We start from the raw sequence: 26,120 nt of genomic DNA on the forward strand, positions 1-26,120 counted from the left end.
TTCTTGAAATAACAGAACTTTATTTAGAAACTGTTTCAAAGTAGAAAAAACCCTGTCAAGAGGAGTCTGGGTGGAATATGGTTTAGGGCAACAAGTATCTAGAAGGCCACAAGAGAAATAGCACCTCTGATGTCTTAAATAATGGCTTGCATTTTTTGGCATTTATTGAATTTGGGTCTTCCTCTGAATTTTCATAGGGATTCATGCACTACACAACAGTTACCATAAAATGCTTTGCTTTCTATACACACACACACACGCACACACACAAACAAACTTAGGACACAACCATTGGAAGTAAATCAACAACAGCCTGCCAAGCTCAGAGACTCTGCCTTAGCTGTGGCTGGGACAAACGTTTCAAACAGGCCCTCCCAAAGAGCAGCAATTGGAGCGAGGTGTGGGGCAAGGGAGTTGCTCACACACAAGAGGGCCAGGGTCAAGCACGAAATACTGGAATATTCAAGAGTCATCTGAGCACTGTATCTTCTGCCACATTAGCTTTCCTGTTTAAATGCACATCAATTCATTTTTGACCAGCAGTTTGGAGCACTGGCAAAGACTAAATGGGGAAGGCCAACTCAACAAGGATACACGTAACCGGCACACAGCCAGGAGATCAAGACTGGCCTCAGTGCAGCACTGCAAACAAGCTATGAGATTAGTCAGCCGATTTGGAAAAAGGAGGAGGGGCACAGAGGAACTGAAGGACCCACAGAATTCAATGGACCAGAGAAGGAAAGCAGGAGGGCAGGGAAGGGAGCTAGATGCAGGCAGTGAATTAGGTGAAGAGTTTCAAAGCGATTGCCTTTTTGTTTGGGAAGATGCAACATGTCTGCTCCACACAGCCGTTCTCTATAGGCAGCCAGGAAAAGCAAACTGAGAGGCCTTCAGGTAAGCCAGCCATGCCCCCCACTCCAGTCTTGTAACAGGATACATTAAGGCCTCCTCCTTTCAAAGTCAATGACTGGGTAGGGACAGCTTTAGGTAGCAAGAGGGCTGTGTCAATAGACCCTTTCTGCGCCTGGCCAAGCAACCTCTTCCAAACCAAGAAAGCCAGATACTCTAATCCCACTACAGAGCACAACAACCCCTGTCACCTTTCTTTCTAATTTGGCATCTGGAAGCACATTTTAAGCCCCCTTAAGGCATCTCAACTGCAGAAAACAATTTCCTCTCTGCTCAGCCGTCCTGCAAGAAGTCAGTCCTGAAATTGCTCCACTACATACTCTCCCTCCCTCAACCCCTCCCCCACCAAAAAAAAAAAAAAAAGAGAGAAACACCGTACAGCAAACTCTCCACAAATCAGAGCCTTCCCAGCAACCAAGCAACTCTGCAAACTCCAAATATTAGCCTCTGGCTTGCAAATTATACCAACTAGATGTTAATACTGCTCTGCTACAAAAATGAGAAGAAAAATCTCTCAAAACCCATTGGAGCGGGGGAAGTAGTAAAACTTACGCAAAGTGCACTTGAAGAGGTACTTTTTACTTATGAAAAGAAACCAGTGAGTCCTCTAAGAATAAAATGGAGTATTTTACAGATAAGCACATGATTGGGGCAAAGAATTCTGATTTCTGAATTCTGCTGCTGCTCTGCTGGTACTGGAGGTGGACCATTAATACTCTTCTTGCTCCTCTTGTGGTGCTCCTTCGTCTGGTATCACGAAGCCTTCCTGTGGCGGGGGGGGGGGGGGAGATAAAACAGAAGTGAGACACAGCTGTGCTACTGAGTGAACAGCAAGGAGCAACTGCAGGATGCTGCATTCCCTTCCCACTCCCTTAAGGGCGAAGTCACAGAAATAATTCTGGGGTATTTATATCACACTATATTTTGTCATTAGCCTATACTGAATAGGCAAGTTGTGACCATCTGAGGACTTATAAATGCCTTTAAAAAAACCTTATGGCGGTACCTTCAGTTGGACTGCAAAGGTAAGTATTATGTGCAGTTTCTTGTGAAAAAGAGGATATGCTCATTATAAGCCAAGAACAACAGCACATGAAAGCATTGGTAGAGAATTCTACAGGTCATGGCAGAAAGCATAAGGAAGGTAAAGTACAGCTAACACAACCAGCCTAAGATTTACTACACAGATGTACTTGGGCAATTAGGTGTCATCCAGTTTGCAGCATTTCAAGAAGCTTGCTTGAATCTCCATTTTCAGCTTTCTTTTTTTTTAGCAACATGTTTTAACCTTTTGGGTTAAGAAAGATACCAACATTTGAAGAACAAGAACAGGCAGCACTGTACACATTCTTCACTGCCAATTCTCAAGAGTTCCTTAAGAGATCTCTCCAACACATTCCTTTAGAACAGGGCTGCTCAGCTCCATCCCTCCTCCCCAGCCCCAATGGCCAAGAGTCAAGGATGAGGGGAGTTCTAGTCCCACATCTGCAGGAGGGCCAAATTTATGCAGCCCTGCCTTCGATCTATCAAGCCTTGCTGGCCATCACCATGCCTTTTCACCTTGTGTTCATCATACTAAGAAAGTGTCATGCAAGTTCACTGCAGAACTGCAGCTCATCTCACTAACATTCTTACAGGGAACAGCAGCAAGGGGAAGCCTCCATCCAGAAGCGTGGGAGGAAGAGAGGAAAGGCGGCCAGAGGGCTACATCAAGGGACCTTTCAAAGTGGCATCTCTTTATAATGGTAATTTAATGGTAATGGTAATTTAATGTAAACCACCCTGAGCCCTTTGGAAGGGCGGTATAAAAGTTTTACAAACAAACAAGAGCATCCCGTGACAGCCATTTCCAGCTTCCTACTTTGTCCCAGTTTCTCAATGTCACCAGCCAGGTGTGAGATCCCTTGAATTTTAGTTGATGGAAGCTTAGCCCTTGAATTTTAGTTGATGGAAGCTTAGCAATCCTATTTGCCAAAGTTCAACCCACCAGGAACATCAATGAATCTAATGGAAGCAGCATTAGAACACATGAATGGTGTTGTGCAGCAACGCCTTTTGGTGCATCTTGCACAAGATTGCCATGTGTCATTTGCAGCATCTGAGACAGAAGTTGGGAGTGCATCTGTGAGATGTGCAATTTCCTCAAGGGGAGAGAGAGAGGGAGAGAGAGGGAGAGAGAGAGAGGGAGAGAGAGACTTACATCTGTAGCATAAAGAATTTCCACAATCCTCTGCAGAACTGGATCACTCTCGCCTTCATTCTCCTGACAAATCAGCTCTATGTTCCTCAGCTTTCCAAAGTAGAAGTCCCTTTCTTTCTCCAAATCCTCAACAGTCAGCTTTAGTACGTTTATCTGCCAAAGAAAAAACCGTTACAATTTATTTCCCTCACAGAAAAAACATGTATACAGAAGAGGCAACTCAAATATGCACACAAGTGTTAATCTATCAAAGTAACTCCTCAGCCAACAAATATTTTATTTAAATGGTAGTGTTGAGAATGAAAGGCACTTTTTGGTTGCTACTGTTCTGAAGGCATTTGGGTCAGTTTGTTGAGATGGTTGTTCATTCTAACCATGCATGGTAGTTTAACACAGTTCTCACATTTGTTTCTCAAGAATACATGTGTGTGGATATTCACACAGAAACTGGTAAGAATGGAGTTCTTTAAGTGTTAGACAGCCTTGGGCAGAAAGCGTCAGGCTTCTTTCCCTTCTGCCTTCATAAGGAGGGATGTTGACAAACAGTTCCTGTGGAACCTCTCTTTACCCTCTCATCCTTCCACTAAATCACAAGCATCCTGCCATTCTACTCCAATACCCTTTTCTTTTTGCCCCACGTCCAAGTTAAAAGTAACCAGATGAAGTCCCTACAGATGTCCTCTATTGTAGACTAGATCAAAAGCAACTTGGTCTTGACTATTCATAGCTGACAAGACTATGCTGCTCTTGGTAACTAATGGAGGCCTCAAGCTTGCCTCCAAGTGACCAAAGGAGGAGCTGCATTTTTTTAAAAAAACCACCCATATAAAGGTATTCTCTTTCTCCACACTAGAAATGGAATTCCAGACCACCAGGGGTGTTCTCTGCAGTGCAGGGTCAAGGCACTACTGCTGGTAATGCTTTATTCAATCATCAAGGAGCTTGGGTGCATTTGAGAGATACTGCATTCCTCTTACACCAAGGCTTGACAAACCCCAGGCACCAAAGAGCCATGGTGCCTAGACTAGCATAATCAGAGGTAATTTAATAAAATATTTGTCCCAGGCAGCCTTGCTTCTGTTCTAAGTATGTTACTTGTAAAGGGGATAAAGAGAAGCCCATTTGCCTTCTCCCCACCACCAGGCCATCACTAAATTTGGTCACTTTACCAAGTGTCCATTGCTTGGCTCCTAAATTTGGGGGCTGATCCTATATCCAAAGAAGGTTTGTCAAGGCCTGTCTGATACCAGATCCATCAATTCTGCACATAGTAAAGAGTGGAGGTCTTTGGCCCAATTCCTGTGTTATGAGCATGGTGTGGGAATGATTTTTCTCCATCACACAGTCGATCTGCTGGTAAGAAACCATCTGGGTCACTGAATGGCATAGCTCCATTCCACTTGCCAAGACAGATATGTGCAGAGACGTAACTGCTGACAACTTCTCTATTCCTAACACCTTTTGGTCCTGTAACTTGCAAATGGTCTCAGAATATCTTCCACCTTTGCTCCCTTCAGAAGTGTGTGTGTTGTGGTGGGGGGGGCACAATCCATGTGGGAAGCTCCCAGGATTAATTTTCACCACTGTATTATTTTGTGGTAGCCCAAGGCCACACTCAGAACAAGGAAAACAAGACTCTGTGTGTGTGTGTGTGTGTGTGTGTGTGTGTGTGTGTGTGTGTGTGAGACTAGTATCTACTGCTCAGTACAGCCTGCCACAAACTCACCTGTTGGATCAATTCAGCAGATTCATCCTCCCCAATTCCTCCTGGAGCTTTTTTAACCATCCCTGGTCCAGTTTTATTAGCCACCACTGTTCTCTGTGCAACCATCGGTCTTGTTGGAGCTGTAACATAAGAGTGCATTACTTGCAGCCTATAAATACAAACTCCAAAGACCTAAGTGGACTCTCAATTAGCCAACCAAAGTGAACTACACCCAAAGTGTGGAGCCCTGTGTACTGCAGCAGAAAAGACCCCCTCCACTTACAGCCCAAAGAATAGTTAACAGAATGCCTTCTCCCCTGCAGAGTGCTTAATACCAATCATAGCAGTTTTCTTTAAGGAAGCAGTAGAGTTTGCTCTTCCAGCCTTCAGTTCTGAAGCTCTCACATAACTGTTATCTACAAAGGTAGAACAATTCTGGCCGTTACATACTGAGCCTAAAGCATGCTGCACACTATTCTCCATCCTATTTCATAATATTAGAAATCAGAGTCACCCACCCAACAAAACTGATGGGTAGGAGATTCAAGACAAAACACAAGACAGTACACAGGACTGGTGGAAGTTACTGCCATGAAATGTGATGGTCACTTTAAAGCCTGGGTGGCTTTAAAAGGAAACTGAACACATTCATAATTCATACACTGGCGGCCAATATGTTTCCAGGCAAAATACAAGATGTATAACCTATAAGGCCCTAAACGGCTTGGGTAAATAAGAAAACGTCTTCTTCGTCATGAACCGCACCGCCCATTGACATCATCAGGAGAGGTCCATCTGCAGTTGTCACCAGTTCATCTGGTGGCTACTCAAGGATTGGCCTTCTCTGCTGCTGCCCCAAGGCTTTAGAATGTGCTCCCTACTGAAATAAGAGCCTCTCCATCTCTGATAGCGTTTAAAAAGTCTTTAAAGATGCATCAGTTCACCAAGGCTTTTAATTAATATTGTTTTAATGGTTTTAATGCTGTTTTAAAATATTTTTTAAAATTAAATTGTTGTAATGTTTTGAACTTTCTGTTTTTGTTTTAACGAATGTTTTACTTTTTCTGTTTTTATTTTGTTGCAAACCGCCCAGAGACGTAAGTTTTGGGCAGTATAAAAATGTCAAATAAATTAATAAATGGCTAGTAAAAATGAATACTATCTCGCCCAGAGGCACTATGCTGCTGAGGAACAAAAGAGACAGAGGGCTTTTGTCTTCTAAGCCTGCTTATAAGCTTCTCAGAGGCATCCAGTGAGCCAACTGTGGGGAAACCGGATGCTGGACTAGATGTACTTTTTTATCTGATCCAGCAGGGCTCTTTTGTTCTAACGGCTACACATGCTCACACATTGCTCAAGCACAGCCACATGCCATCTTACTGTGCTAAGCACAGTTCCAAGCGTGAGCAAGGAAAACACATGGACACTCCTCTAAGCATTTACTGTGGCACACAGAGACTCAAGGGCATGGGGCAGGCATGGGGGTGGGGCTTCAGCTCCTCAATCCAGACCTTGGGTACAAGTAACCAGAGCATCTGACCCTGCATGATTTCTTTACTGGGATCCCCAGATGTTGTTGGATTGCAACTCCCATCATCCACAACCACACCTGTTAAGGCCACCGTGGCTGGGGATGATGGAAATTATAGTCCAACAAAGAAACCAAAAAGATCCCCCAGACTGACCAATAACAAACAACTTAGACAAATAAATCTGTAGTAGGAAATTGATTCAACGTAAGCCAGATCAAAACAGTGGGAAATATTAATGAAACTGTATGCTCCAAGAGAAACAATGAAGTCCATAATGTGGAAATTGGTACAACACACGAATGAATAAGTCCACACACTGTATAATGGTTGGGAATCCTTGATTTAGAGCAACAGGTCATGAGTAACCCAACACACAAACTATCTTTGCTAGCCCTATCCCAGCATTTTAAACACACGTTTGCGTTACCTGTGCCACCTGAACCAAGAGTCTTCTTCGGTTTGTTCAGAACGGGCGCAACAAGGGCGGGTGCTACAGTTGTCTCCTGGCCTTGCCGAGCGGCCACAGGGTCATAGTCCTTCCCATCATAGTTTGCATCAAAGAATTTTTTGAACCACTGAACAAATTCAAAGTTGTCCTGGAATTTTCCTTTCACTAGTCTGTCTACAGCGATTATCTGGCAGGGAGAAAATTTGAACACATTTAGCCCCCCAAAAGAGAAAAGTGCTTTCAAGACTCAAAACAAGGATACTTTAGAGCTAAGTGCACAGAATTTTAGCTCAACTCCAGAAAGGGATTCCTTCAGGAACTTTAGCCAGCAATAAGCTAACACATCAATCAGATCAGGTAGGTCAGTGAAGGTTCCCAGCAGACAGGGAATGAGATGATATTGCAACATCTTTAATTAGATACTGTTTTAATAGTGTGATGGTTTAATAGTTTTTAAACATTGTTTTATGTTTTAAATTATTGTAATGTTTTAACCTTTTTATTTGTTTACATTGTTTTGTTGTGAACTGCCTAGAAACTTGCATTTTGGGCTTTATACAAATATGTTAAATAACAAACAGACAAGACAGAGCTGGAACCAGAAAGGTGACAGACACAGGAAGGATCTAAATAAAGTTATGGAAGCTGGTCGTTACCATATTCCCATCCCTGCAAAATCTTAACATTGAGATACAATTAACTGCTTTTAGAAATACAGAATTCGATGCAATAGCTTAAGAAGCTAAAGTCACAGTTTATACAGCAAACAGATTAACAGGAACATTCGGCAGACATAAAAGCTATTGAAGGCCAAGCAAGATGTGTTTATGCTAAGGAAAGACAAGACACAATACAGGAGATCCATGAACAGAATCTCCCACAGTTCTAAAAAGGTGTCAGTAGCAGCCATCAGGGGATACAATTTGAACGGGAGCTGCAGGGCTTGGGAAGAATGGGTTAACCTTTTTCTCTGCATCATCTTTCTTTCTCTCACCCACCCCCAAATTGGCTATTCACTCCACATGGGGAGGAGGGGGGAGATGTTATTTAACATATTTTTATACTGCCCAAAACGTATGTCTGTTATAACCCTTTAAAAATGGTTTGTGTCGTTTAAAAAGAGCGAAAATATACCAGTATCTGCCCCTGCAGGACAGAGAGCAGCAACAAGGCTGATTGCTGCCCAAAGCAAAGATTGGCAACAGGGAAGGATGGATACCCCTTTGCCTACATAGTCTCAGTCCAATTCACCCACTTTATCATGTCTCCACCTCCCACAGCCATTAATGCTTTAAAGAACAGGCAATCCTAACCACAAATTCCCTGACTGAGCTTCTGCAACATGTCTGGTGTGGCCCTTAAAAGGACATTACAATACTTGCACAAAGATGGTGGTCAACACAGATGTGCACACCACCTATGTTTGATCCTAATCTGGCCAGGACAACCTTCAATTTCAGGGCTCATCAACTTTAGCCCTCCTGCAGACATTGGCCTACTACTCTCATAATCCCTGGGTATTGGCTGAGGATTATGGGAGCTGTAGTCCAAAAACAGCTGGGGGCCCAAAACTGAGCACGCCCGTTCTATTTGCAGGTCTTAATGGAGGACAGCAGCCACAGCACATTTGCTGTCCTGCCACTGCTTAGCTTTCAAGACAGGTGCAAAAAAGCCACTGAAAGATATTCCATCATCTCCAATACCTGAGTGCTCTGTCATTTGGGCAACCTGGTTAATTCACTTACTGCCCCAGATCCCAACATGTTCAGAAAGAAACATTGGTCTTACTTGTAAAGGGTTCTTTTTCACTGTAATCGGAGCCCATCCTTTACCATAGGGTTGTGTGCCCATCATGCCTCAGGAACAAATTATCAGACAAATTATCACAGCAAAATCTCCAGTTAGCAGTAGGTGGAGCCCCAAAGCCCCAGTTCCAGATTATCGAGCTGAAGTTATCATGGAAGATAGCGAGAGCTCTAGAAAAGAAACTCAAGTGGAGGGAGAATACAATAATAGGCAAAAGGTGAAGAAAAAACAGCTAATTGCCCTGGGAGTCAATTGCCACCCATACTGGCAACCCTACCCTGGAGAGAAAACAATGCAGCATCGGATAAAAATAGAAGGAATGTAATATGGGCCAGGTAGGCTCCGATTAGGGTGAAAAAGAACCCTTCACAGATAAGACCAATGTTTCTTTTTCTGCCATAAATTGGAGCCCATCCCTTACCATAGGAACCTACCAAAGCCTACCACCCAGATATCAGGGAGAGAAGCAGATATTTACATGACTTGTTGGAGGACGGTGAGACCCAGGGCTGCCTGGTCAGAATGGAATGAGATCTTATAGTGCCGAAGAAAAGGGGTTATGGAAGACCATGTCACTGCTTGGCAAATGGTTTGAAGAGGAGTATTCACTGAGAACACCGATGAGGCTGAAGCACTTCTGGTGGAATGAGCAGTGATGCCTCAAGGAACTGGAATGTGTATAGACTCATGTGCCAGAGCAATGGTCACTCGAATCCATTTCGAAAGTGTTGTTTTAGAGACCTTGTTACCCAGGGATGCTGGGAGAAAAGATATGAAAAGGGCATCGGACTTCCTTACCAGTTTGTTCCACCAAATGTAGATTTGGAGGCCCTTCGTACATCAAGGGTGTGCGCCAGCTCTTTTCCCTGGAGTGGAATGGTGTCGGGCAGAAGGAGGGAAGTTGAGATCTGTGGAACTGGTCTTTAGAATGAATGTGGGGTAGAGTTTGAGGATGACTGTGCCCTGTTGAAAAAGACACAGTTCTTTGTGTACTGACAGAGTTTGGACACTGATGTGATTGCTGATGTGATTGCCACCAGGAACAGGACTTTGTAAGAGAGGATCTTGAGAGAAAAGTCACGGAAAGGTTCAAAGAGAGGTTGTGTGAGCACATTGTTTAAATTCCAGGATGGGAACCTGTGTACTGGAAGAGGTGCCAGGTTGTTCGCCCCTTTGAGAAAATGCGTGATGCGAGGATGGAGGAGGGAAGCAGAACCTGGTATACTGGTGTCTAAGATGGAGGATAGGGCCGATGTTTCTCTCTGGAGAGTGGTTGGGCAGAGGACTAGATCCAGACCAGACTGAAGAAAAACTAGGGCCTCTAGGACTCCTGCTGAGGTAGGAAGAAAACCTTTCCTCCTAGCCCAATGGGAGAAGACCATCCATGTGGTACAGTGGTCCCTCTAATTTTTTTCATCTCTGTGTGGAATGAGTTTTGCTCTGGTCAGCAGTATCAAGGCAGTGTGTGTGCACATGCATTCAGAATGGGGCCTTCCTGATTCAACTTGAGCAGGATCGAAAATGAACTGAGTGGACATCCAAAAGCTTGTGAGTGCGCACACTAGGAGTGTGCATGGTTTTGGTCCGGCATAATAGAACAGACCGCCGGACCAGTCCGGCAGTCTGGCTGGGCGGGGGACTGTGACTTTAAGCGGGGTGGTGGTGGTACTCCCCCCCCGCCGCTCTTCCCCCTCTGGCGCTGGTCCTTGGAAAAATCTTCTTGGGGTGGCAGAGGTCCTCTCTGCCGCCCCTGCCCCCGTCGTTGTTCGGCAAGCCTTAACAGAGACGAGCGCTAGCAGCGTGCATGCGCCCTGCACGGCGTGCGCGCTCGTCTCTGTTAAGGCTTGCCGAACAACGACAGGGGCAGGGGCGGCAGAGAGGACCTCTGCCGCCCCACGAAGATTTTTCCAAGGACCAGCGCCGGAGGGGGAAGAGCGGCGGGGGGGGTAAGTACTACCACCACCCCCCGCTTAAAGTCACAGTCCCCCCCGCCGGACCGGGGGGGACTCCGAGCCGTGCGCACGCCTTAGAGGGAACAGTGATGTGGTCTGGTAGATTCTTGTAGTCAAAAGTCATATGGATGCAAGAATGGTGTCTTGGACTTTAGCATCATAGCCCTGATAAACTAGTGATGACCGCTCAGTGTCCACGTGGAGCCAATCTGGGTTGGGATGCAAAAGTGGTCCTTGAAGGAGAAGATCCCAGTGCTTGGGAAGTTGCCACAAAGGACGGATGGAAAGGGAGACCAGGTTGGCAAACCATGGTCTTCGTAGCCAGTGAGGGGCCATCAGACGTAGTTTCTGGAGGGCTTTTACAATTATTGCCGTGGGGGGAAATGCATAGAGAAGAACTTGGGGCCACCATGCTGATAAGGAATCTATGGCTTCTGCCTGAGGATGATAGAACCAGGAGAAGAAACTGGGGAGTTGGTTGTTCCGGCTCAACGCAAAGGTCTAGTACTAGTGTGCCCAGGATCTTGGTCAACATCTGAAAAACCTGTGGTTTGAGAGCCCATTCTGCCAGGTCAGCCCTTTGAAAACTCAGCCAATCTGCTCTCAGGTTGGAGGTTCCGCTCAGGTATTTGGCTCTTATGAGGTTCCTTTCTGCCCATGTAAATAGGGCAGGGCAGATTCTGCCATGAGGGATTTCGATCTCGTGCCCCCCTGATTGTGTACATGAGATTTTGCTGTCACGTTGTCCGTCCTGACTAGTACATGGCTGTGTTTGATCAGTGTTGAAAAGTGAAACAGAGCTAGTCAGATGGCTCTTAATTCTAGGACGCTGGTCGAGCTCTTTTGTTCCCGTAGACTCCACTTGCCCTGAGCAAAGTGGATGAGGCAGTAGGCTGGTGTCCATGGTGATGGTAATGCGCTGAGGAGGATTTAGAGGGAGCGCTTCAAGTAAGGCTGTGGATGTCCACCAGTGGAGGGAGAAGCAGAGGTGGAGAGGGATGAGGAGATCTCTGTGGGTGCGGGCCATGATCTGCTCCTAGAAAGGGAGAAGAAACCACTGGAAAGAGCAGGAATGCCATCTGGTCCAGGGGGTGCACTCAAGGCAGGAAATCATGGAACCTAACAGTTGGGCCAAGAGCATCAGGTCCACTGATTGGTTGAACCAGTTGCAGGGGAGTAACAGCAGGAGAGAGGGCATGCCGTCAACTTCTGCCTGTGGCTTCCAGCGGCATCTGGTGGGGCACTGTGTGAAACAGGATGTTAGACCAGATGGGCCTTGGGCCTGATCCAGCAGGGCTGTTCTTATGACTGCAGAGGTGAGGCTGAAGATTTTTTCCCTTTGGTCCTTTGGGAGCGAGATTAGACCAGTTGATGTGTCAAAAATGGCCCCAAGATGGTATGGTCACTGGGTCAGGAGGAGATGGACCCTTCTGGTGGTTTACAATGAAGCCATGCAGCCAGATTAAGACGAAGGTTCTCTGGACATCCCTCTGGGCGATATGGAAAGATGATGAATGGATTAAAAGCTCTTCCAGATAAGGGTGTATGTGAATGGCCTGTGTGTGCATGAATGTGATCAGGGCAACCATGATCTTCATGAATACCCTTGGGGCTGATGAGAGTCCGAAGGGCATTGCCCAGTACAGAAAATGCAGGTTGTTGAAGCAAAACCGGAGGAAGCAGCAGTGAACTGGGTGGATTGGGATGTGGAGGTATGCCTCTGACAGGTCTACTGAGGCAAAAAAAAACCTTTGTTCCTCAATGCCTCCTTGATGTTTTGAAGAGATTCCATTCGGAAAGACCATTTGAGAATGTGATGATTCAGCGCTTTGAGGTCTAAGACTGTCCTCTACATGCCATCCTTTTCTGGAACCAAAGATAGCATGGAATAAACGCCCTGACATAATTCTGTCAGTAGAACCTGTTCCACTGCTTGGATTTGAATAAGATGTAAGATTGCCTGATGCATGCGTAGGTGTTTGGTCTGGACTTTGGATACTGGGGAGGCAATGAAACGGTTTTGTGGACTTGATGAAAACTCTAGAGATAAACTTCAGAGACTGAAGTACCCCAGCAGTTGGAGGTGACCTCTGCTCATGCTTGCACAAAGTGTAGGAGTCAACCTCCAACCTGCAGGGAGTCATTGTTTGTAGGAAGCAGAGGGCTAAAATTGGCGATGTTGTTTGCTGAATGCTCCTCATTGTGGTGTTGCCACTGGGGGCGTCCAGTGGGCCTGAAGTTAACATTCCTGTTGTCAAGAAAGGAGGTATTGGTGGAGTAGCCAGATTGCCTGAAGGTCGGATGAAAGGAGCAAAAGGAAGATGAATTCCTTCTAAATGTCCTATGTGAATCAGTTTAGAGGAAGCCATGGCTTTTTTCTTAACACTAGTTTCAATGAGAATAGGATCTAGGGCATCTCCAAAAAGCTTAGTTTCCTTAAACACAGTAGAAGTCAGGCTTAATTTGGACTTAGAATCCACTTTCCAGTGTTTAAGCCATAAACATCTCCTTACAGCTACCACTGAGACCACAGATCTAGATGCATGTTGTATGCAATCTAGACTCGAATTAGCCATGAAGGCTGCCACTTTGGCCATCTTGTTAACGCACTGGAGAAGCCTAGTGTTTTCAGGAGACATGTACTGAGCCAGTTCCTTGGCCCAGAGAACAGAGGCTCTGGCAAAAATAGAATTTGCAGCTGTGGCTTTGATGACCATAGCTGAGGCATCATGAGACCTTTGTCTGCTGGGATTTTCAGTTGTTCCTCCCCCTCTTTCTGCATAAATGCCCCCGAGACCAACTGAGACACAAGAGCATCTACCACTGGGGTGGCTAGGATGGCAGAGACCTCTTGTAGTAATGAGTACAACTTGCCTGGAAATGGAATAGCCAGTTTGTGTGCAAATGGAACAGCCCATTCAGCCAGCATGGTAGAATGGAGGGGAAGGTAAAAATTAAAAGGAGGCGATGGTAAAAAGAGAGGGGAAAGGTACAGAAGGACGAGAAGGTGACGTAGAGGGAAAAACTTTTTCATCAAACTCCTGGCTCTTAAGATGGGGTCTCTATGTTGGATGCAGCCTTGATGGTTCTCCTGGCCTTAGCACTTACATTTATATACCGCTCTATAGCCGGAGCTCTCTAAGCGGTTTACAATGATTTTAGCATATTGCCCCCAACATTCTGGGTACTCATTTTACCGACCTCGGAAGGATGGAAGGCTGAGTCAACCTTGAGCCCCTGGTCAGGATCGAACCTGTAACCTTCTGGTTACAGGGCGGCAGTTTTACCACTGCGCCACCAGGGGCTCTTAGTCATGAGTATCTCAAGATCTGCCATTTGGAAGAGGCGGTTAGAATGAGTAGACTGTTGAGAGGTGTCTTCATCCAAGATCTTTCCCTCTGCTTCAGATTCTGATCTAACTGGCAGTTTAGGTTGAGCAGGAGGCGGGGGGAGAGAATTAGGTTAGGAAGGGATGGGAAGAATGCAGGGCTGCTTCATGGAGGAGGTCTCTTTGGTGGATTCCTCCGAGGAAGAGGAATCCAGGTGCCTTTTGCGAGTACGGAGCAGTCTGGGAATAAAACGACCTTGCTCTCTCAAGAGAATAGCTTTATGTATGGGTCTGGAGTTGGGAGAGGAGGACAAAAAGGGCTTGGAAGGGGCTCTGGGTCTTTTAGGATGGCTCTCCTGCTAGGAGCGGGGAGGAAGGGGTACCGAGTGAAGGGAAGGAACGAGGGTGTGGAGCTCTTTAGCAATAAACTCCCTGAGCCACTTGAATGTAACATCTGATAGAGGGCGATTGTTTCTGTCATTACTCCCCCGATCCACACTACTCACAGACACTGCTGTTGCAGGTGCAGAGCCTGTCAGTGGAGGAAGAACTGGAATGATTTCTGGCTGTTCTATCTGCACCGGAGAGTTCGGAGCTGCTGACTGGGCTGCAGGGGGGAGCTGCATAACTGGTCTCCCCTCCCCCAAGATAGTACCAGGCTTTATGTATGGGTTCGAGGGAATAAAATGGCACCCATCCGAGCCACTTTCGATTTCACTCCGTCAATGTGGCGTAGCTGGCGCTGTTGGCACACTGCCTGCAATAGCAGGCATTCACTCAGTCGCGCTATCGGAAGTTTGTTTCTCTTCTTCTTGAGCTTGGGCAGAGGAAGAGCAGTTAAGGCTCAGGTGTTTGGTTTTCCTTTCTGCCTTCCTGTTAGGCTGCATTGTGGGCTCAAAGTCAGCCGCAGGAACGGCGGGATTGGAAGGAAAAATGCCCATGTCTGTCGAAGAGGCAGAGCGGCTCCATTTTTTCTTTATAGGGGCTAGAGTCTGAGCCGATACTGGGGCTTCTGAAGGGAGGCCTTCCGATAGAGAGCCCATAAGGGCTTCTGCCGCTTGCACTGGGTCCATAGCAAAGGGGTTCCCAAAAGAAATGAACAGAAAATGAAGGGGAAAATATACAGATGCCAAACTAAAAACAAAAAGGGTTTGGAATTTATCTAAATTAAAGAAAACAGACTCCCTTCCCACCCTTGCACACAAGAAAGGGGAGTAGGAAAGGGGAAGGAAAGAAAAAAGGAATTCAAACAAGCCTGAAGTTATTCAATTTGAAGAGTGCTCTGTACTTGCTGCTCTCTGAGGTGAGACAGGAAAGGAACTGAAGCTTTGGGGCTCCACCTACTGCTAACCGGAAACTTTGCTATGATAATTTGTGTCTCTGTCCCTGAGGCATGATGGGCACACAACCCTATGGTCAAGGATGGGCTCCGATTTATGGCGGAAAATTTTAACTTACTGCCCTCCTCCCACCATGACAAGAAAGAGAGATACAATAATCCTGGAAAACCAAGATATCCAAAGATGAGAATACTGGGTGCAAACTGAATCGGAATGTGTCAAGTGTTGGCAGTGAAGTCCAAGACTACATACACGCATGTTATATTATAAACATATATATACCGAACATTTCCGAGCCAAGGATCTATCAACTCCGAATCCATGGAAAACACATTTCTCTGAACTGCTCCCTTCCTGAAGGGTCTCATACACACACACACACACACACACACACACACACACACACACACACAGAGGACTTCACCAACACAAACACTTTATCCTCACAATGCTCAGGTGAGGTCGAATCTGTCCACCATGTGCTGCTGTTTTGTCCTTTTTATAATGATAGCTGGTGCAGTCTTATTTCTCCCTTGCTATCACGCTTTCCCGGCCGGACTGCTGAATTTTACGCCACACTCCTTCTTGCAGATAAGAAACCTTCTACCACCTACAATGTTGCCAAATTTTGTGCAGCTGCTCTTAAGATCCGTCAACAGCTAACCTCCAGCCCTTCTTTTTAGATGTTGTTATATGAGGCTTCTATGTTAATGTATTCTGTATGATTTACTTCTTATCTGAATGTAATATCATCTGTTTGTATATATAACTGATCATTGATCGTAATAAAGCAATTCATTCATTCATTCATATCCTCACAACACTGACATAGTTTACCCAAGACAAGAGAGTGTAGTGCTAAACCAGGGTCACGCAGTGAGCTTCTTGGCTGAGTAGGAATTTGAATCCAGTCTCCCTGGTCTCTGGCAGACACCACTCCTAAGGTTTTAGCACACGTTTTAAACAATCTCTTCAAATCTGCAAGTACTGGGTAACACAATGCACTATCTACCACCCCGCTCCATCTTACAACCCCAACATCCAAGTCCATGACTTCCGAGAATGGTCCTATCACTAGACTGGTTCTTCAAATACTAAGCCAATCCACTCTAAGAAAGCCTCTAAAATACACTGAAGCAATTTTCTTTAATCTTAGTCTTCACACTGTTAGAGATTTTCATAGGAAGAAGCCTAGACTTCTGATTCCCTGAGGGATAATTTCCCTGTAAAAATCTCCAACAATACTTATACCAGCGCCCTTGAAGATCTGGCAGCATTCTTGCCTTGACACATTAAACATAGCATCCTCCCCAATACATGAGATGAGTGCAGAACTCAAATCACACCAAGGACTGCTTGTACATTTGTATTAATTCATAAATGTCACAATGGTATACTGCAAACAAAAAAGCTTTTCTGTAGAAGTGAAACAAGCAAAAATAGACAAATTTGTATCACTCCCTTCCTCCAAGGAGCTGAGGCAGCTCCTTGTGTGCTGTGCATTTGCCTTTACAAGCACCCTTTTGGAACCACAGCCAAGAGGCACATTCTGGAGATGAAAATCATCTGAGGGACAGGTCAATTCTCCCTCCCCGACTACCCCAGATACTCCTACAGTCAAAATGACCACTTTGAAAATCACCCTAAGCAGCCAACTCCTCACTCAGGGCGAGTAGCTACTTTCAAGCAAGTCTGATTGCCTGAAATTGATTGCCAGGAAATTCAGGAACAACAAATGGACGTGAGCAAGTACATGCACTCACACATTTTTTTTAATGTCCACTCAATTAATTTTAGATCCCACTTAGGTTGAATCAAGAAGGCCCCACTCTGAATGCATATGTGCGCACACACTGCCATGCTGCCCAGAATGAAATTCATTCATTCTGAAATTCATTCTGCACACAGATGGAAAAAAAAATAGAACACTGCTTCCATTCACATTCGCTGTGGCACAGTTATACACAAGATGGGCAGATTTGGGGGTAGTTTTTTGTAGTCCGGTGACATTTTTCTATTTGTCTGACAAACTACCACAATCATCAGAGAGAACTGGGGTGTTTTCCCTTTCCATTACAGGGATAGCTCCTTCTAGAATAGGCAATGAATTGTAACATTTGAGTTTAGAAGATGTTATCTGGTCTTCTCTGAGTTCCCCATTTATTTGATGTTTTCAGATTGCAGTTTTACCAAAAAAAAAAAAAAAAACCCTGCTGAAAAAGCCAAAAACTACAACCCACATGAAGACAAGGCTGCAGCTAAGAATAACTTTTAATGAAAAGCACGATAGCCTTCAAGAAATGCACCTAGTTTAGATTGACCATAATTATTAGTGGCAGTCTGAACTCCCATTTTTCCAGATGTTAGCTGGGAAACTAGGAAGGTGGATGATGTCTAGTGACTGGCAAGCAAGGACCCAGAATAAGTAGGGGAAACTTAGGGATTTAAGGCACAGCAGCATCAAGGCCAAATTCTGACGAGGAAATCTCCAAGCCTGCATTTTTTGAGATTCTGTATTCCATAACCAAGCCATTTAGCTTACTTTGTCAACGCCCATTCGCTTAAAACCTGCTTGTAGGATCTTGAAGTTTTGGATGTATTCGTGCTCCAACTTTGCCAGAAATTTCACTTTCTTGAGTGCTACGGAACCAGGGAAGAGCATGTCCATAAACTGACAATAAGCAGCACCTGCCAAGGAAAAAAAACACCATTCATATAAGCAAAACTTGGCCAAATGTATGCTCCTAGGGCAAGAAAATGAAATGAGTTCTTTATGCAATTGCTAGCACCTTCACAGCAGCAGCTTGACAGCCACGTTTCAATGAAACTGAGACAGACGTCCATTACCACTTTCTACAGGACTGCACCCCTGATACACAGCGATAGTATATTTATATTCTTATTATTTATTATTAAACATTTTTATACCAACCAAAACTTACATCTCTGGACGGTTTACAAAAAAAAGCCTTCCCTACACAAAAAATGGCACCACTTTTATAACCAAGGTCATATGTTTCCTCACCAAATCAAAAATATTGCTGGTTCCTTGAATAAGACAACAGTAGATTAGCAAGCCAGAGGCTGCCAGTTTGAATCCCCATTGGTATGTTTCCCAGACTATGGGAAACACCTATATTAGGCAGCAGCGATATAAGATGCTGAAACGCATCATTTCATACCGAGCAGGAGACTTCAATGGTCAACCCCTCCTGTATTCTACCAAAGACAACTACAGGGTTCTGTGGTTGCCAGGAGTCAACATCGACTCAACGGCACACTTTACCTTTAGTTAGGGGTCAATGGCCTTTACAAGGATTAGCAAAACTGAGCTATTGACATTTCACAGGTCAACATACTATCTGTCCCATCACTGCAAACAAGCACTGTCAAGCCATGACAGTAATCTTGTGTCTCATTAGATTAACATGCCAGGGGCTTTAAGCCTTGAATATCCATGCTGGACAGTTCGCTCATTGTCAGGTGCCTTAACAGCCCAAACTACAGTATTTCTAGCACCTAAGCACAGTAGGCACAATTTGTCCTAAACTTTTTGTGTAAAAGCCCCATTGAAATAAAATAACAAGCACTTGTGCCAGGGTATTCCATCCTTTGTCATGCTACTAGTACAGAATGAGGTATTGGGCTGGCTCAGGCAGTATGAAAACATATTTAATGAGAAGCCTAAGGACCCTCAGGCTCATGAACTCCCTCTTACCTTGCTGGTTTGCGGCAAACCATATCATTTGCCATTTTGTCTAAAACAGTAGCTTAGTTTTGTGCTATGTTGGAAACCAGAACTTCTTTCAGATTTCTAAACCAGATAAGACAGCAAACTGTGGCTTGCCACACATCAGCAAGGGAAGGAAGCAGGGAATATGTGGACCCAAAGGTCTTCTTACAGGCTTATTCACATAGAATCATACTATGCCATGGTCTTATAGCTGTGTTTCAGGATCCTTGTAAGGACAGGTCTCTGAAACTTAAGCTCTCCCCCATTACAATAGCAGAAGTCTTCCAGAATCACGTCTTGCTCAAGCCTCTCGAGGAAGTAGAAACAAGGAAGTGACTATGACAGATCAGCTTGCTTGTTTAAGACAACAGAAGATAATGCTAAGAGGGGGACCAGATTGCACAGAGCTATCAGGGCCATCATCTCAATACCTAACTCTTCCCAGCAATCACCAAGGGCCAGTAGAGAATGCCCTAGTGTTTATTTAACCGTTTCCTGATATTTAACCTTTGAGAGCAAGAAATCCTTACTTCCTTTTTCCTGTCATCCTTGCTGACTACTTCTTCAAGCACTGATTTTTGTAGCTGTCAAACTTCTGCCCATTGCACATTAATTTGTTTACTACAGAGACCAACCCCCACCAGCTACAGCACCAGCCAAATTATTTCCCCAGTTCTTCCAAACCAGAATTTTTCCCTCAGCATCAACACTTTCACACTCTAGACCTATACCTCCCAATAATATTCATACAGTCACAGAAGGCAACATTGCTAACCGTGTCTGCATGAAATATACATTTTGACTTTAAGGCCCCATCAATAGGTTGGTTCTGCTAAACGTTTCTCCCACACTTTCCATCTCCCCTTTCCATAAGTCACTCTCTCACATAGTACCTCCAGCATACTATTTCTGACTCAAATCTTATTTGAAAGTGTTCCTTAAAATCAGATCTCTGAACTGACAGAGTTACTTTGCTTTTGATTTACTCTTCCTTTGCTTTTATTTGCACTGCATATCACCCCAAGTCCAGAAACTCACCATTAATCCTTTTTTGCAAAAGCAACATCAATGCTTTGCAAGTCATCCTCACTACACATTCAGCCCCTCTGGGGTTTAGACACAAAGCAGAAGTCTCAGGCAGCCTTCCGTAGGGACCAATAGAGAGTTTGCAAAAACAACTGAGTATCATCTTCTACAAAGCTCAGAAACTCTCTATTAACAAGTCCCCAAGCAGCACACATTGGGATTCACATGTAAAGCTGAGCAGGTTCAGATAGACCTAACCCGTGTTGTGGGCCTGCACTTCAGCACCAAAGTCAAATGATCTGCACCACTGCACTGGTACCACGTGGAGGCAGCCACTTGCAGTGCATCCATCTCAGCATGGTGCTGTGAGCTTCCAGCACAAGGGCACCCTCCTTTCCAGGAAGCCAAGGCTTGCATGACCCCCGTGGCAGCTGGGATGGCACACAGCAGGAATTGTGTGTGCAGAGTGCTGGGAAAGGTAGTCACTCATGAGAAAGGCACCTGAAAGGACTACCACTCTTGCCATGCCCTCCCAGCCACTGCTGGGATGGTACAGGGCTCCACTTCCCATAAAGAGAACCCCCTGCACCAGAAGTAGGCAATACTGTAGGATAACAGCTGCACTGTATGTGGCTCTGCACAGTACCAGTACAAATAGTACACATTATTTGGAGTCAGTGGCTCTGAAGCACAAGCCAATTGTTCTGTCTGCCATCTCTCTACCAGTTTGCCCAGCAAGGATGCTTTAAGAACCATCCAGCACTAGAGAACTGTAGAACTGGCAGAAGGCTCTCTCCCTTCCACTCCAAAATCCCTTGAAAACAGCTGTCACAAGTGAGTACACACAAGGCATAAAGATTAAAGATCTCTGTAGATCAGAAACATGCAACACAGAACATGGAACAGAAAGCATGCATTTTTTCTCAGAAAAATTGTGTTGTACACTGCAAAGAAAAATACAACTTTTATCCTGACTCTGTGCTGGGAAATGCCTTTCTAACCTCAAATACAGAGGGCAGTTAGATTCAGAGCAGGCGGACACCCAAGCCACCACCCTCAGAGAGCACTCTAGCACCAAGCCGACAGTCTCCAGGAGGTTTGTCAAAGGAAAATAAAATTTAAAACTGCCTTTGAAGCCCAAGCAGCACTCCTCCTTACCTGAACAAAGCTGCTCTATCTTTGTTAGGTTCAACTGTAGGGACTCGTTAATCCAGGCGAGCATGTCATGTCGACTCAAATTATCGCTTGTCACTGAAGTGGAATACACGTTCACTGCCATTTTCTGAAGAAAGTTAACCAAGAAGAGATTTCATTTACATAGAGGGTAGTAAAGTGAACTGCCACACCTCACATTCCCCTTTCACACTCCAGGATGAAAGAAACCTTCCCCAGCTGACAAGTGCACAATCACATCTGTTGGATGTAGGCCACCTCCTCAGGCGAGTCAGTTTACTGGAGACAGTCTAGCTATTTATCAGAAACCCAGTGCCTCAGTAATGTGATGAGCCCATACTTATAAATAACTGGCATCAAGTGTTGCACTCATTCCTACAGCTACAGCAAACAAACCTATCCTATTGTATTGGGAAATATATTGCAATGGGCATAACAATCCACTACAGATAAACAAAAGGTAGCAAGCTGTCAGCAGCTGGCTCAGAGTTCTCTGTTGCCAAGGTCTTAAGGGAGCAAACTCTGCTCACCTTCTTTGCACGAAAACTGCATCATAACACACAAGAACAAGAAAATTCAAGTAGATAACCAAGGGGGAGAATCAGCTCAAACAACAACACTGGAGAGATCATTTTGGGCATAGCATCTAAGGAGAGCCAATAGTCAATGAATGTGTGGGGGGAAAGACTGATGAAACACTTGATGTAGAGAATTAGCATAGGAAACGTGAACAATAGAAAGCTAGCCAATGAGTTCCAAATACAGAGAAGAGAGGGAGCATATGAAGCCCTCCTACTCTCTTGCCCACTAGAATCCCATGTGATACACCCTGCAGCCATGTTATAGGACAGGACTCCTAAATAGCAGGGAAGGCTAAACACCAGTTCACATTTCACCCAAAATTAAACTATGTAGGCTTTAATGCAAATTAGGTTCTTTTTATTTTACAGCAGCAAGTGTTACATCTTTATTACAGGGCCAATGAGATCTGAGCCACTTAGTTATTTAAAATATAACAAAGCCTGTTCTGAGACTGTATTTGCTACCACTGCAATGGGTGGTGAGAGCATTCCGAACATGAGGCTCACACTCCAAGAAGAGTCAGATGGGGTTATCCTAGATTGATCCTGAGCCCTGCTTTCCAGAAAGGAAGCAGCCCCTCCCCTCTGCAATAGGCACAGGCATCCAACCCGGAAGGAATAAGGCAGACCAAATCCTGGTAACAGTCACCAAGTCAGACATCCAGGAGTTGGTACAGGCAGACCTGCTCCTTTGCAGTCTCCTGCCTTTCGACAAGAGGAAAGCTCCTCCCTCTGCATTTCTCACTATAGAGCAAGAACCCCAACACATTAGAAGACTAATGGCCCCCAGCACCCCTGAGCTGGAATACGCCTGAAGGTACAAGTCAAAGACCCAACGAGTAATCCTGCTAAGTGAGCAAAGAGGCGCCTTTTAAAGTGGCAATTCGCGTATTTTTAGTAGGGGCTGAACACCCGGCCCTATCTAACCGCAGCAGAGAATCCTTTCAGGGGTTAGAGTCTACCTTGGGTTTCTTTTAAATTGCAAGTCCTTCGACTTGCAACTGAAGAAGGGCTCGAGCACGAGCGTCCTGCTGGCTGGGCCACCGCCCCCAAGAGGGCCCCGCGAGCAGGGAGCCAGGAGGACCTCCCCCGGGGCTGAGCCAGGGCTGCAGAGGCAGCGGCAGGGCTCGGACCGTGGCGCCGCCAGCCCGCCCCGCCCCCACCGGCTGACTTCCGCAGAGGGAGGCCGGGGCGCGGCGGCCGGGCGCCCTTCTCAGGCGAGTGAGTCCCGGGTGGGCCGGGCCGCCCAGAAGCGCCCCCTCGACAGCGGCTTCCCACGTGGGCAGAGGCGCCAGAGAAAGCGCGCACCCCACGCCGCCGCGCGCCCTATTTGCATAACCCCGCAGCTATTAACATATATCAGCATAAGCAAATGCCCGACAGAGGTCCCCGGGGAGGAAGGAGGGCCTGGCGGCTCAGGCCGCCCGCCTGCCCTGCCCCAGGGAGAAGGCGAGCCGGGGAAGGGCGGGGCCGCGCAGCGCAGCGCCGCGTCTCGCCCGAGAGCAGGCAGGCGGACAGGCGGGCCTCCTTTCCCCCCGCGCGGGCCTCCTCCTCCCGCCGCTCGCGGCCCGTTACCTCAGTCGCTGACCGTTCAAACCGGCCCCGCCCGCCTCGCCCGGGATCTGACGTTGCGCGCACACCGGCGCGCTGGCGTCACTTCAAGGCGCGTGGAAGGGGAGGGGGGGACGTTGCCGCCGAGAGCCTTCCGCAGGAGCCGCCGGGAGAGGAGTGGGCGGGGCCTGCAGGCCTCATGTCCTGACACTGGGGATGGGCGGGGCCTTGGAGCAACCAGGGGTGCCCGGCTTGGCAGGAGGCCCCGCCCACTCCTGGGCCGGGCTTTGTGGCTCGCCTCGTCCGTTCGGCCTCCGTCCAGGGGTGGTGCACGTGGTGGCTACTCTGCGCCGGGTCGCAGGTTCGAGTCCCGCTGCGTCTCCCGGCCGGGCTGTAGGCCGGCGGGGCGGGGGGGAGGGCGTGAGCGAGCAGGTGGAGCCAAGGAGGCTCCAGGAAGGCGGCCCTCCGAAGAGGAGCGGCCGCGGACAGCGTGGGGAAGGATGATGAGCTTCCATGAAACTGAAGGGAGGATTTGCTCAGAAGCGGCTAAAACGGAACCGCACTGACGCTGAAACCCGCTCAGAAAGGATTCCTCTTCTTCTTCTTCTCCCCCGCAAAAGTGGCCGCTCCTTCAAAATAAGGGGCGCTCCTCCTTCGGCCACCCGGTGCACAGTTTGCAATTCTATGGCTCATGTCGGGCTGCCCTCGATGTCTTCTGCTTGAAAACGCCTTAAAAATCAAGCCCAGCCCCCCACCCCCACCCCGCTGTCCTTAGGACACGGCAAGGAGGGCGACCGCCCCGAGCCCTGCTCCTTGGACCCCCATTAGAATTAACTCGAAGGGGGCCCCGCACGGGCTGATCTGCCCCGCGCCTCGCACCCCGCCAGGGCCCTCGAAGGACAGCCCTGCGCCCCCCGTTCCGTTAAACTTCTGCTCATCGTATTCATTGGCAAGAAGAGAATGGCAAGCATCAAAGAAATAGAAAGATGCGTTGGATACAGCATGAAACTCTGTATCCAATGTATCTCCAATCCATCCAAAACTGGTTCAGGGAGTCTCAACGGATTCCTGAAACTCTTTTTTGAAGTTAAGCGTCGGAACCCCGCCAGGGAGGGAGTTTTATTCGGCTCGGCTGCTGACCAGACGCAACCTCCAAGAAGCCCCGTCGAAACTGTGCAACTGAGCGGAAAGAGGCTGCTCCGTTGTGCGGCTGAGATGGCGGTTCTCTGGTTGGTTTTAATGTCCTCTGTCTGGTTTCCCTTGTTTTGTTTTTGTATGCAAAATCGGAATGGAGCAGCTTGTTTTGACAAATGCAGCATCGCTCCAGTACGGAGGAGGAGATGGTGCCATCGGCCTCTGGTTGGCCACCCAGAAATGGGGAAACAGGAAGGTCATCAGAAGGCTATTGTTAAGATAACCAGGATGTGTTGTTTGCCATCCATTAGTTAGGAAGGACACTAGAAAAGGTGTGAATGAATTTTTCCTGAGAGGAGGAGAGAGATCCCTTTGCATCTGCAAACAGGTTATTTTACATGATTCCCCCCCCCCCCAAAGCTAAATGCAGATGGCCAATTTGTTTTGGAGCACACCAGACCAGGTGCAAACAAACTTTGGATGCACCCTGACACAGAAAGTAAAATAAGGGTCCAGGCAAAGCAAGGCATATAGCAAGGGTTTGGGCTGACATCCAGTGCAGTGCCTCACCAAGCCAAGAGCGGGTGCACCTAGTGAAGGAGGAGAGGCTCCATAGCTACTAAAGATTGTCATCACTGTAGCAATGAGCCTCCCATTATTCCCAATGATATGGAGGGCCTTCAAAAGAACAGCTTTGCTGGATCAGGCCCAAGGCCCATCTAATCCAGCATCCTGTTTCACACAGTGGCCATTGGCCAACCAGGTGCATCTGGGAAGCCCGCAAGTGGGGGAAAGAGCAATGCCCCTTCTCATTGGTGTTTCCTAGCACCTGGTGTTCATAGGCATGCCCCCTCTGATCCTAGCTATCCAGGCTAGTAGCCATTGCAGCTATCCACCATGAATTTGTCTAATCCCCTTTTAAACTAGTCCAAATTGGTGGCCAAAGGCACATCCAGTGGCAGCAAATTTCATCTCTTAGTGGCATCAGTAGAGGTGGGGGTCGATCATTCCTTCAAAGCAGTTTGATATGGGGCTACAAACTAATGCATTTAAGAGGCAGGCAGGCAGCAGCTATTTCCTCTCTTCTTAGGGTAGATAGGTCCTTGATGGCCTCGCTACACTGGTTTCCCACATGGGATCTCAACCAGTTCTTACAGGCTCTCACAAAATTGCCATTTAAACCTTTGAAGTCAGTCGTTCTGAAGTTCCTGCCTTGGGAACTATTATTTCTGGGGGCAATCACCTCCATTTAGATCTTTCCTCCATGAATTTGTCTAAACCCCTTTCAGTTTTAAAGCCATCCAGGTGGGTGGCCATCACCACATCCCATGGCAGAGAATTTCATAGATTAATTATGCACACTATATATATGTGTAAAATTTTCTAAGGCATACCCAGGGCTAATCTTGGGCATTGCAGCTCTTGCGAGAGTTTGAAAGCAGAAGCACCTAATTGGACCGTGGGGATTCCATATGCAGATAAGGAGGAGCAGCCTGTTATGGTTAAGGACAGTTGGAATGTCGCTGTTCTTGGTCTTGGAGTATTGGGTACCCCTTGCCCCCAATAGGGGAGGTTCGTTCCTGGGCGGATGGAGTCCATAGGCAGTTTCATATTATAGACTCTATTAGAATTAAAATGGCGTAGCTTATGTCAAGCTGTTAATATGTGTTTGCCATACACCAGTCTGGAGGATGTTCTTGAT

The 26,120-nt window shown here is 46.6% G+C and overlaps 1 protein-coding gene and 1 long non-coding RNA gene across 4 annotated transcripts in view; one reads left to right on the top strand and one right to left on the bottom strand.

Annotated features, from left to right (window-relative positions):
* Positions 1-23,465, bottom strand: MAPRE1 (microtubule associated protein RP/EB family member 1). 3 transcript variants are annotated; one of them, XM_053244877.1, is made up of 8 exons: positions 23,309-23,465; positions 21,138-21,261; positions 17,763-17,908; positions 6,774-6,981; positions 5,150-5,230; positions 4,836-4,954; positions 3,110-3,262; positions 1-1,675 (listed from the first exon to the last, which is right to left on the bottom strand). In XM_053244877.1, exons 2-8 carry the CDS (start codon positions 21,256-21,258, stop codon positions 1,619-1,621), a joined length of 885 nt encoding a protein of 294 aa, XP_053100852.1. In that variant the 5' UTR covers positions 21,259-21,261; positions 23,309-23,465; the 3' UTR covers positions 1-1,618. The 3 variants fall into 3 exon arrangements, with proteins under 3 accessions (XP_053100852.1, XP_053100853.1, XP_053100854.1); XM_053244878.1 differs by lacking the exon at positions 23,309-23,465 and adding an exon at positions 22,696-23,160; XM_053244879.1 differs by lacking the exon at positions 5,150-5,230.
* LOC128322831 (uncharacterized) overlaps positions 23,292-26,120 on the top strand; it is a 10,916-nt gene continuing 8,087 nt past the window's right edge. The window contains exon 1 of the long non-coding RNA XR_008306024.1: positions 23,292-23,645. This is a non-coding gene — a long non-coding RNA (uncharacterized LOC128322831). The remainder of the gene's footprint in view (positions 23,646-26,120) is intronic.

The sequence above is a fragment of the Hemicordylus capensis genome, chromosome 4, assembly GCF_027244095.1.
Source record: "Hemicordylus capensis ecotype Gifberg chromosome 4, rHemCap1.1.pri, whole genome shotgun sequence".
NCBI classification, from domain to species: domain Eukaryota; kingdom Metazoa; phylum Chordata; class Lepidosauria; order Squamata; family Cordylidae; genus Hemicordylus; species Hemicordylus capensis.